Source organism: Eucalyptus grandis, chromosome 2 (assembly GCF_016545825.1).
Source record: "Eucalyptus grandis isolate ANBG69807.140 chromosome 2, ASM1654582v1, whole genome shotgun sequence".
Classification (NCBI taxonomy): domain Eukaryota; kingdom Viridiplantae; phylum Streptophyta; class Magnoliopsida; order Myrtales; family Myrtaceae; genus Eucalyptus; species Eucalyptus grandis.
In genome coordinates this window covers 47,092,629-47,105,048 of record NC_052613.1, presented here as the reverse complement: position 1 = coordinate 47,105,048, position 12,420 = coordinate 47,092,629, and the positions used below count along the sequence as shown (strand labels likewise).

The window sequence follows — 12,420 nt, the reverse complement described above, 5'->3', positions numbered from 1 at the left end:
ATATTAGGATAGATTGCATGCTTATTAAGAAAAAAAAATCATGTGCACGTCATATAGCGTTAGGTTCATGAAATGCACGTCATTTAATGATTATTGCTAGGTTTATTTAATTATAAATTGCCCGTCATTAAGATTAGGTTATTTTGGTTAATTTAGATTGCATATTTAATTATTGCATGTTCATTAAGAAAACATAAAAAAATTACTTTACTCATTCATATAGTTTAGGCTAAACTACTATGTCATATTATTTCATGTTAGATTAAAAGCATTGCACTACATATGGATTATATTCTCATTAAATAAGTGAAAACAAAAAAAAAAAATTGTGTGTTAATTAGATTTCATATCTAGGACTGTTGATATGAATTATAATCTAACATTGCAGATGCTTTCATTACTATGAAGTAAGTTCTGCAATTTATTCAATACTTTATTTGGGTGTTAAATTGGTGGTTTGCGCACCCGCATGATCACCTCGCATGTTAGGAATGTAATTTAAAATCAATTCAAATTGCTTGCCAAACATTTTTCAAAATAAAAGAGAAATGTACCAAAAGGGAGTTAGTGAAATCTAACATAACCAAGTCCCCGAACTCATAAATCTCTAGTTTGTAGGAGTGAAGTAAATCTCCCGTTACTTTACTTGGGTTTTTAATCGCCCACCGGAAAATAGATTAGTGGCGACTCCTAATTGAAAAAATCAATTGTATATTAAGAAATTTAAACTTAAGTCTCGAATTGGTATAGGCTTGGGAGAGCCCGAGTTAAGGCTAGGCTTAACAATCCATTAGCCAAACCCTAAGTGGTTCACACCCGAAAAAATTGGTCGCGACACTCACATAAATGAAATCACTTGCACACATAAAAATCATGAAATTTACATCATCGTGATTAGGCTACATCATAGCCCTAACAAAGGAAAATTAGAACATAGTAGGAGAAAAAATAAAGATATAAATCAAACCTAGCATCTTAAATCAAAGAACAAGAATTATGTTACCACTTTTGTTTTCTCTTCAAAATATTTGAAAAACACTTAGAACGATAAAAAAACGATATAAAAAAAATTAGTTGTCCCTTCAGGCTCTCAATGTTCTCCTATTTATAAAATACATTCGGGACCCTTATCCTCAAGTAATTGTTTATTTTTCGCATAAAATTAGGGAGGAAATCATAGAATTTTTTATTAGGGAGGAAATCAAAGAATCTTTGACTTGATATATATCTCACAATGCAAATAAATTTAGGAAACAAAATCAAGGATTCCCTGATTTGATATCCATCTTCCAATGCCTTCTAATTTGAATTCCTGATTTTCGCCATTATTTTTCGTATCTTCTCCATATCTCACTATTCTACACAAATAAGGAAAATTCGAATAATTAGAAAAAATATAAATTTTCTCATAGATATTGCATTATTTATTACCTAAAATAGGTAAAATAACTCTATTTTTATAGAGTTATTAGGGTGGTTCTTCATGGGAGCTAAATCAATTACTAAATGGAATTTGCGTACCCTAATTAGCAAAAGCTAGTATTTCTCAATTAATAACTTCTCACTTTAACTCGGCAAAAATCAATGAATCAATCTCAGGTATCTCACGAGTAGATTGTTTAGTATCTCACGAGGATTATCACTTGATTGTTTCACTATCTAAAGTAGGCGTTAGATTCGCATGAACATGGTGTGCCCATTGACTTTGAGAGGCCATGGGCGGCCCCAGATTTCCCCCGTTTTTTCCCCGTTAAAGATACGAGAAGAAACCTATAAACACTCCAGATTTTTTTTTTTTTGTCAGTCCTACTCTATTCCTACACTACACTTACTATCGTAGACTTTGCCCCCGCCTCTTGCAGGCGTGAGTCGAAACCTACTCCCGAAACTTACGCGTCCCCATCCCATCCCCCGAGAAGGTGGGGATTTGAACCCTTACCTCCCCTTCCATGTTGGAAGAGTGGCCACCGGGACGAATCCCAAAGGGTTATAAACACTCCAGTTGGATTGGCGGATTTCTAAGGTAACTAGAAATGGCATGCTGGTTCTCGTTCCCGGGAAAACAATTAAAAATTTGTAAATGTCAATTTATTACCTTTGGTCTTTCTTTTGCTATAACCGTTGGATGCGTGACTAAGCCCAGATGTCCAAAGTCTTCGAACAGGAAGAGGGTCTAGAAGCTCGGCGCAAGTTATCTAGGTTAGGGATCCATTCATGTACAACCTTCTTGTTGCCAGGCTCCTTCTATGATATTGTTGAGAGAAGACATGATTCCTATCTATGGAAAAAGTATTAAAAAAATTCTAAATATATTGGGTTTCTTGTGGGGAAACCCTGAAGATAAAAGCGAAGGTACCGATTTAATCATAAACCTTTCAATCGGATCAATTTAATCATAAATATTTTCATTTTCATATCAATTCAATCCATTCGACCAATTTAAATTGGAAATTACTCACATAAATACTGGCAATCTTACATGGCATAGCCGATGTTGACATGAATTTTTTTTATAATTTTTTTCTTTTTATTTTCCTTTGTTTTTATTTCTCTTTTCTTTTTGTTGGTAGCCAGCAAGGGCTGTCCTTGCTTGAGTGAGGATCACCCTTGCTAGCCATAGGCAACGATCAATCTCACTAAGTTGCGCCTAAGCAAGAGTTGGCCTCAGCGAGGCCCAGCTTTTTATCATATTTATTTCTTTTTTTTTCCACAAAATTCAAATCATTGAAAAAGAAGACTCAACTACTTTTCTATTTTACTTCTCTTGTTTGTTTTGGATTATAACTAATGGAAACGTAAGAGTGGTCAAATAATACGTCATCAAATGATTGTATAAGGCAGGTAGCAGCTTACAAAAAAAAAACAAGAATGAAGAATGAAAGGAAGGAGAAATTCAAATAAGAAAGAAAAGTAAAGTGATCAGGTTAGAAATCCAATTTTGAATTCGGTATGGATAAAAGATCCCCAACTTAGGCGAGGGTTGGCCTCGCTGATGCTCAATCCTCTTTTCCTCTTTTCCTCCAGAAATTCCTTTCCACAAAATCTATTCTTTTTACTCATCGAACTTAGTAATATAATCCACAAAGGAGTATCTGGAGGCTTTAGCCTTTAGGGGTCATAGAAATGGCAAGGTTGATCAAATGTGGAACTTTGAGGTCAAGAGTTTTGAGTAGAAGAGGATTAGGGTTTAAGGTCAAATACGAAGAAGGAAGTGAGATAAAAATCAAATCTTGGCAGAATTTATACTTTCCAAAAACGGCCCTCTATACATAAAGATATGATTCATGATAATAGCAATTCATGAATCGTGTCGATTGAGGTAACGTGTCAGGAAGCTATGAGGTTGCAATACGCATTAGTTTTGTCTGCGGATATTTTAAAAGAAACCCAAATTACTTTTAATTCTTTTAAAAGGAGGCATCCATTTCCACCATATATAACCAGATCATCAATATGGATTGGCACACGACTCTAATACAAATTATTATTTAATGCATGAGCCATCGTCGATGACCACAAAAAATGTTACTAATATCAACATACATCAATGACCATTAATCAGCTGTCGATACATATCATTGATGATGATGAACATCATAGTAGAATTGGTTGGCAAAGATACCAATTAAAGAGAATCACTGATTGAGACTGCGAATAGGGAAGGGAGATATGAGAAGTGCCAAAAACAGTTATGACATTCCAAATTGAAATCATTCGTGGAAGAGAGAGTTAAAGTTTAGTAGATCATGGAAAAAAATTAAGTTAAAGCAAGGGTGAAGAATCAAGGTGCAATTTTTAAGGAGAAACCACCACAACACAATATTGTGGTGTCGTTGGAACATAGGATCGAGATCCTTGGAGATATGGAGGCATGACTAAAACTGCAAGGAAACTGCTTTTGAGCGGTCATGTCATAGGCACTATATTACACTAGTGCTCAACTACTAGAGACCACCCCCCTCCGATGCTCGGTGCACAAACAAACAATATGTTATCTTCCAATTATCTTTGCATTTCTACACAAGAATTTTAGGTTTCAGACTCTCGTCGTCGATTAAATTTCGACGTGTTTCTTTGTTGTAGTTACCAAATTTTCATTGTCGATTATATTTCTACATGTATCTTTGCTTTAAATCCTAGGTGCCTCATCGACGATTAAATTCCAACGTTGCATCTTCACATTTTAAGGCTTTGTTGTCAATTAAATTCCAGCAAAGTTTTTGTAAGTGTGGCTATGTTTGAAGTAAACTTGCTGATTCTTTTGTCTACCTATGATATCTTTTGTTCAAAATCATCACAGAACCCATCTTGTCTAATAAAACCGAAGAACGACTTTTGATGACATGTATTTTGTCATTGAATCCGATTCAAGTGAAATGGTTAGAAACTCAACTAGAAATTTATCAGGTATTAAAATTTCGGCTCAACCCCAACTCTATTGAAAAATCGAGGTATTTGATTAGACTGGACAACAATTATTTTGAAAAGGAACTTGAGCTCGAGTTTGAGTTCAAACTTAAAAAGCTCGAATAATGTGGGTACATTTAGTAATTTTTAAGATATTTATATCTATTTTATTAAAATTATATTCAAAGATTTCAATTCCACTCGAGCCTATGGAACTAGAAATTGGCGAGCTCAAACTTGGCGCGACAAGGTAGTTTGAGTAACTCAAGCTCGAGCTTGACCAGAAATCAAATGATTTTTATCCTCGTGGAGCCCAAATAACTTGACTCAGTTTCAATTCCGCGCCCTACGATAATGTTGCTTACAGTACACGCCCGCTTCCTTTTCAACTCGTTCAACACTTATGTCAGGTGCGTGCAGATTTTGAGTCTAAATTTCGCCTCTCATCTCCTAATCCAAAGCGCAGACCACGACAAGCACAACAAAATTGAGCATCCCAAGAGTCTGACATCCTCTCACCTTCCCAATCAATGGCTAGATCATCCGGATCGTGTCGCGAACTAACGTATTTTTATATGTTTCAGCAAGTCCAAAGTACAGCTGTAGGGGACAATTTCATTGGTTTTAAACTTTTTACTTATATTGTATTCCTCACTTATAGGGATATGTTAACTAGAATCTGACATCTTTAGTCACGTATAACAATACTAAAATGAATAATAATAATGGACATCCAATTCACGCGTATGGGAAGTTCCGACTCCCAGTTGACTTTGCTACTTATATAGGTCAGGTTCACCGGTGACAAGCTCGTCGGAGAACTCCTTGTACCGATCGAAATCATGACTGAACCTAATAATTCAGTTTTAGTACTGATCTGCATCCTCTTTGTGTCCACTACTTTATTTGTTTCCTTTTACCATAAAAGGTCCAGGTCACACCGGCTTCCTCCGGGACCCTCCAGATGGCCGATATTCGGCAACCTGTTCAATCTTGGGAAGATGCCTCATCGAACACTAGCTGGCCTCCGTGAAAAGTATGGCCCGGTGATTTGGCTTAGGCTAGGCTCGATAGACACCATGGTGATTCTCTCAAGCAGAGTTGCAGCCGAGTTCTTCAAGAACCATGACCTCAATTTTGTGGAGCGAACCATCACCGATCTCATGCAATCTCAGGAGTACTGCAAAGGATCCATTGCCCTAGCCCCATACAGCACATATTGGCGGGTGTCAAGGCGGCTGCTGACGGCGGACATGCTCGTTGCCAGGCGGCTCAATGAAACAGCTCCAATCCAGAGAAAGTGTGTCGACGACATGTTGACATGGATCGGGGAGGCGGCATCCACAGATAAGGTCCGACTCGGAGAAGGTGTTCACCTGGCACGCTTCGTGTTCCTCATGGCTTTCAATTTGCTGGGGAATCTCATGCTGTTCCGAGACTTGCTTGATCCGGACTCAAAGGTTGGATCTGAGTTCTTCGAGGCAATGAGCGGATTGATGGAGTGGTCAGCCAATGTGACCATTGCGGACCTATTCCCGTGGCTGCGGTGGTTGGGCCCGCAAGGGCTGAGGAGAAAGATGGATCGGGATATGGGGAAGGCCATGAGGATCGCTTCGGATTTCGTGAGGGAGAGGATTGAGGAGAAGAAAATTGGGGGAAACGCTGATCGGAGGGATTTTCTTGATGTGTTGCTTGAGTTCGAAGGAAACGGTAAGGACGAGCCGGCCAAGCTTTCTGAGAAGCAAATCAAAACATTCATACTGGTACGACCACAAACTTTGAATTGCTAGTACTGTAAGGATTCATGTGTCCAATCATATGCGTAGGGGATAGATCGCAGGTGAATATCACTTGATTATTCAATTATCTCCTTAATGTATAACACATAATCATACTCGATTCTGAGTCATTTTTCTATTTATAACTTTACTTAGAAACAAGATCGGCATCCTTTCATTAATATAACCTTTTAGAATTATGGTTAGGGTTCTTAGCATTGTGAAATGTGTCGAGAATTCAATAGAACCATTGTGAGAAACATGCAAGTTTCTGAGTATGTCAACAAGGACAACATTAGACATGTAAAAATATGTTTGTGATTGTTTGGTAAAGTATTGTGGTAAATTAGTAGCCTACATGGTATAACTACCCACAGTTGCTACGTATTTAAAAAAATGGTATGGCTATGGCTCCATTGCCTTGGCCTAGAAAAATTTACGGATATGGCTCCATTTCGTGAAATTTTGCCATGCTTGCTCTCACATACTCTCCTCTTGACATCACAGGAAATTTTCTTGGCTGGTGCAGAAACATCGAGCAGCACTGTCGAATGGGCGCTGACAGAACTCCTACGGGACCCGAACTCCATGGCCAAGGTCCAAGCAGAGCTGTCCCGGGTTGTTGGGTCCAACCGAAAGGTCCAGGAAACCGATATAGACCAGCTCTCCTACCTGCAAGCAGTTGTGAAGGAGACCCTCAGGCTCCACCCGCCACTCCCATTCCTCGTACCACGGAAGGCCATGGCCAACACCATTTTCATGGACTATGACATACCCAAAAACACACAGGTCTTTGTGAACAGTTGGGCGATCGGTAGAGACCCAGATGTCTGGGAAGACCCTATGGCTTTTAAGCCTGAGAGGTTCATTGGATCGAAGTTGGATTATAAGGGTCAACACTATGAGTTCATTCCGTTTGGAGCAGGTCGAAGGATGTGTGCCGGCATGCCCTTGGCACATCGCGTGCTTCATCTGGCTTTGAGCTCGCTGCTTCATGAGTTCAATTGGGAGTTCGATGGCCGCATTGATGCAAAGACGATTGACATGAGAGACAGGGTGGGGATGACCATGAGAAAGTATGTCCCCTTACTGGTGGTGCCCAAAAGAAGAGCAATGTGAGACTGGGTTCAGCTCGGAATTTGTGCTTGTTTGACATATTGGTCTGAGCCTTTCTTTGCTTGCTCAAATGCGTATCCTCCATGGTTTTTACTTTCTAGTTATTTCCTAGGCTAGAAAATGAGTAAATGACAAGATGTAATATGATGTATCTAAAACCAGCGAGATTGGTCATGTAAGGTTGCTCTTTTGTTTTGACATTTTCATTGGGTAAGATGTTAATCTTTCGTGAATAGAATCAAATTTCAGATCAGGATAATACGTAGTTGCACAAATAAGCTCCGTTTCATTAGTTCAGAGAACTTTCACAACCTATTATAGTCCCGAGTTCAGTAGACTAGAAACTAAAGACGGCAGAAATCAACAAAGAAGAAATGGACCCAGTCAATTATTTGCGTAAAAATTGTCAGCTTAGCTGGCACCTCTCTAAGTGCCAAATTTACCAAGATGAAGGAAATGGCGCATTTCAGTATTATGCCTCATGTTATCTACCGTCACTCAGAATAGAAATAGGTTTTGTATATTGAAAAGTCAACATTTGACCCGAAAGTAAAGACTAATGTCTTGCAACTCTAAGTGCCGCACTTAGTCTCCGGAAAAAACCTCTCAGCTCTCGCTTTCACTCTGCCAATCCTGCATATATGGTTTAGACCCACCAGAAGTTCGACAATCGCTTCCTCAGTTTTCGGTTGGTCTGCGACGGACAACGTCTGTACCAGAAGCACATTTGCCCCAGAATTGCGATTTTGCTTCTCGAAGCTCCGCTCAGATTGCCATTTTATTGTGTTGTGAGCGAGCGGAGCTAGCCATTCCAGCATTTGCGCCACTGTCATCCTCCATTTCTCCACGATCGCACCATCATGCACCATCAACGCCAAACTCATAGAATGCAACCTTAGCCTGGCCCTCAGAGCAGTTCGAATGGAAGCAGGCAACATATGATAGAGGTCCTCTCTCATGTCGAGGGTGATTGAGTGAGGCGAAGATGCTAGCTCCTCGATTAGAACAATCACATTAGCATAGTGCACAGCTAAGGCAGCATGGCCAAGAGTATGAGGAGGGGTGATTAAGCACCCGGACTTTGCATAGAAAGATGCGAGCTTAGAGTAAATTCTGTTGCTCACGAGCAACCTCTTCATATCTTTGTAGTCAATTGTTCTGACATCATTTCCAAACACACTTGTCGCTCTCCTCGATTCAACCATCTCTGTTCTGCAGTAACTGTCGATAAGGGGAGAATCGGTTTCCACATTAGTGCACCCCTTGAAAGGCCCAATGTAATGTGACTGTTTCATCGGTCCGTGCCTTTCCCTCAGCGAAGAGGACTGCTGATGATGAATTTGGTGCGCCTTTTTGTTTGCTATATCCTTGTCAGGAGGACGCAGTGACAAATAGAACGGATCGAGGCTGTAAGCAGATGGATGGACCGAAGATTGTACCATGTTATAAAAAATATATTTTGGATGTGTGCGTTACGGAAGCATGATTTTGGTATTAGTTATAGTTTTTGGTTTGTGATGTGTGCAAGTGTATGATATATTTTGTGAAGGATAAACAAGGGACAAGGTAGGATAATTTGAAGAATATAGGACATGAGATATGGGGGAAATAGTTTTATTAGTTAAACAAACTAGTTTAATGAAAATACAATGAAGGTCTAAGACCTTTCAGGTGGAGAGTTCACCCCCACATACAAGGTGGAGGTAACCTCTCGCACGGTGGAGGTATTTCCCTCACACACTCAAATGGTCATGTACAAGCATATTTATAGGCGTAAATCCACCGCCATACATAACCGACTTTGTACAAAAAATTAATATAAAATTACAAACTTGCTTCTTTATCTCATGCTCGTGCGGCTTCTTCGGATCTTCTGGTCTCTTCTCCATTTTTCTGCATTTTTCTATTCCCAACAGCTTTTGTTGACTTTTCTTTTCTTTTCCCATGCACAAATTTCCCATGCACGTAGAGCTTGTTCTCTTGAAAACTCCAGCAACTACTATAATATTATTTTATTGTGTGCCCCTCTTTTCTTGATCAACTTGGACTTCTTCACGTAGTACCAGAAGCTTCTTCAACATTTGAGAATCTTCAAGTTTATTCTTCATTAAGCTAGTAGCTTCTAGATTTTGTTGAAAATGGATCACCAATTTCCAACACATTAGAGCAGAGAGGGAGTGGCCCTTGGAAAAACAAGTGGGATGGATTTCCTCTAATTCAAACTTATCTTGGTCACCCCCAAAAGCATGTATCATTTTCTCAAGAATCGTGAAAAGCGATCTGGCGAGGAGCCGAACGGTAAAGTCATAAGTTCTGTTACAAGGAGACAACTCACGGAGATTACGCACCACCTGAATCTGCCACATCGCCTTCTGCTGAAACTCATACAGTTTGACGTGGTGCGACGTGGGATTGGCCTTCATCCTCCTAACTGTCTGTTGAAGCTCCGCCAGCACCTCCTGCTCTTGGGTCAACTGCAGCGTGACGGCAATAAACCTCTCCATTTTCTTCACTCTTCTGTCCATTTTCTTCCATTTGTACTCCCAACCAAACCATTTGATGTAGTTGTTCATTGGGTCATCGAAGAAGCTTCTAATTTGGTGGTACACAGGATCGGCACACCTCCTCGCAAGCCTGACCACCGCCCTGGCCACGTACAAGAAATTGTCGATGATCTCGTCCAGCACGAGACTCATGATGTACCTATCATCTTCACTCACAAGCTTCCTGATGCCCACGGATCTCGCCATCTCTTCTCTCAACCGCAGAATCTCGACATCGCTCAAGCAATGCCATAACTTAACCACTTTGGACATTAGGCTCACGACCTCGAAAGACAAAATCCCAATCGTGGCTTTCTCATGCTCTTGTGCCTTGTACCTCGAGCCCCGCCAGAAATTGCCCAACCATGATTCGGTCACCCTTTCACCTCCCATTGAAATGCTCCCAGTGGGATCAAGCAGAGATAAGTACCTGGTATGCACCTAGTAATTTCGACAAGCTTCTTGGTTCCTGTACCCGTATGAAAACCCAACCAAATCAGGTGACAGAAGAAAAATGCTAAAATGCAACTCCATCAAAGCCACAATCAATTTAGACATTGAACCAAATGTCTACGCAAAAGAGACATTAAGTTAAACCAACCACATTCACGATGCCAACTTTCCCAGGGAAACTTCTTTTTCTTTTTTCTTTTTTCTTTTTTCTTGAAATAGCAACAGCAGAAGAGTCGCACAATCAAGAATCACAAACGAAACTCTACTGAACCGATCCTTTCGTCTAAACCGGATGTGGCAATACGCTTGTTTTTCCAAGACATTTCTCTGCTTACATATATATTCACATCCAAGACAACGACGTTAATCCAGGAACCAAGCCAGCACCATAGTTAAACAATATGCAGGAGAGCGCGTGAAGAAGACAACTCACTGCCGACTTGTAAGGCTACGAGATCGTCGTCCAAATGGAGCAACATGAAGCAACAGAAGGTGAGCGAGAGAGCGAGAGGGTGTCGCGCACTGTGAGGTGATGCCGGCCGTGAAATAACAGGATGGCATTGCCAAATAAAAAAGAAGAAGAGGGAATGTGGATAAAAGAGGAGTGAGGACGAAAGTCATTCAAACCGAGGAAGGATTCAAGGGATCATTTGGGGTTTATGCTATGCGATTTCTCATTTGGATCTCCCGGTGTTAACAACACACGAGAGAACAAATCCAAGTACAATCATAATGAAATGTTCCTGTCGTGCTTCTGTCGTTTCCACGGCGCTTACGATGCCGTCGCCCTCCTTCCCACAGTTCGCACGACCACGCCATTAACCGTGGGCCGAAACCATCGCGCATGGCTCCTCTTAAACTAGACTTTAATTTTATTTTTAGTTTTATTTTTTGGCTCTATTACGGAAAGTTGGAACTACTAACTCAGCGTTGCCCGCCCGCGTGATAAATCTTCCGCAAAAGAAATTTACACTCTGGTTTGTAGCCACGTGCTCTAATCTTCTGGGCTACAAAATCAGCCTCAACTGGTTGTTACTCACATTGCAATTTGCTTCACTTGGTATTACGATCTGTTATTTGCACCTTACATTTTGTTAGGTAATCCACAATGGTACGGTGTCGGTGTCGAAAACCTCCATCAATAGGGCTCTAATTTTATCCGATCAGAATGCAGATATGTCCCTCGAGTAGGTTTTGTAGAAGTGGTGTTTTTCCCTGTCTGAGTTTCCTTAAACAAGTTTTTTATTGATGAGTTACAAGTGTGGATGCAGTTTACATGAAAAATTAAGTCTAGATAAAGTATGTTAATTGAATGGTCTTTTTGGAATCTTTTTCTCTCTCAACCAAATGTTGAATTCATCAACATCGATTCACTTGTTAAGACAAGCAAAGCTCATCTTTAGTGTAACATGGGTCTGCCACCGTATACATAGTGTTCACTTTGGACATTAAGTTTTCACGATTTTGTTATTCTCAAGACATCGCATATTATTTCAAGAAAACGTGTATGTATAGTTAAAGAACCTAAAACTTTATAAGTCAGTTTAGGACTCTCTCCTAAGTGATGTGAGATAGGGGACATGTGCTTAGCCTCATCCGTGTTTGGTGTACCATCGAGATGCCATCCCTCTATATTGCCTGGGTATGGGTCATCACATTTAGAAGTCTCCAACTCCATTTTACAGTTGGCCTCTGCCTGGCCGGCTCTCCTCCAACGAAGCTGCTCTCCTCTCATGCTCATAAATATGCAATTATAATAGGAGTAAGATTTATTTTGTATTTTTTTTTATTTCTCAATGTTTTTATGTTTCTGACTATGTAACTGCTGATATAAAGCACATATCTTTTCGTGTATTATTCTAGATGTTATGTGGTATTGCCATAACTATGGAATCTATAGAACTGGCATTTCCAGATTGACGGTGGTTCCAAGAGCCTAAAAGGTAGGTAGGTTTCTAGTTCTAGTTCTTTGGAACCGTTGCCCATGAAAAAGATTTCAAGGTTGGACAAATGTAGCATCGAGTGATCGTCAATTGTGGGAACGTCTATGGATTGTTCTTATCTAAGGAAATCGATGACATTCATTATAAAATTTAAATATTAAACAATGTTTTGATCTAGCA

The 12,420-nt window shown here is 40.0% G+C and overlaps 3 protein-coding genes across 3 annotated transcripts; 1 reads left to right on the top strand and 2 right to left on the bottom strand.

Annotated features, from left to right (window-relative positions):
• The first annotated feature begins 4,629 nt into the window (after positions 1 to 4,629).
• LOC120290356 (cytochrome P450 76A1-like) lies at positions 4,630 to 7,554 on the top strand. Its single transcript, XM_039306384.1, has 2 exons — positions 4,630 to 6,170; positions 6,693 to 7,554. The coding sequence occupies exons 1-2, from the start codon at positions 5,250 to 5,252 to the stop codon at positions 7,302 to 7,304; spliced, it is 1,533 nt and encodes a 510-aa protein (XP_039162318.1). The 5' UTR covers positions 4,630 to 5,249; the 3' UTR covers positions 7,305 to 7,554.
• Positions 7,555 to 7,873: 319 nt separating this feature from the next.
• Positions 7,874 to 8,743, bottom strand: LOC120290761. Its single transcript, XM_039307156.1, has one exon. It carries the CDS (start codon positions 8,741 to 8,743, stop codon positions 7,874 to 7,876), a length of 870 nt encoding a protein of 289 aa, XP_039163090.1.
• Positions 8,744 to 9,313: 570 nt separating this feature from the next.
• Positions 9,314 to 10,237, bottom strand: LOC104427689 (protein PSK SIMULATOR 2). The gene has a single exon (XM_039307155.1). It carries the CDS (start codon positions 10,235 to 10,237, stop codon positions 9,314 to 9,316), a length of 924 nt encoding a protein of 307 aa, XP_039163089.1.
• Positions 10,238 to 12,420: the final 2,183 nt, after the last annotated feature.

Coding starts and splice junctions, on each gene's coding strand:
- LOC104427689 (XM_039307155.1), bottom strand. CDS start 10,237: ATGGGAGGTGAAAGGGTGACCGAATCATGGTTGGGCAATTTCTGGCGG.
- LOC120290356 (XM_039306384.1), top strand. CDS start 5,250: ATGACTGAACCTAATAATTCAGTTTTAGTACTGATCTGCATCCTCTTT. Junction 6,171..6,692: donor AAATCAAAACATTCATACTG/GTACGACCACAA, acceptor TTGACATCACAG/GAAATTTTCTTGGCTGGTGC.
- LOC120290761 (XM_039307156.1), bottom strand. CDS start 8,743: ATGGTACAATCTTCGGTCCATCCATCTGCTTACAGCCTCGATCCGTTC.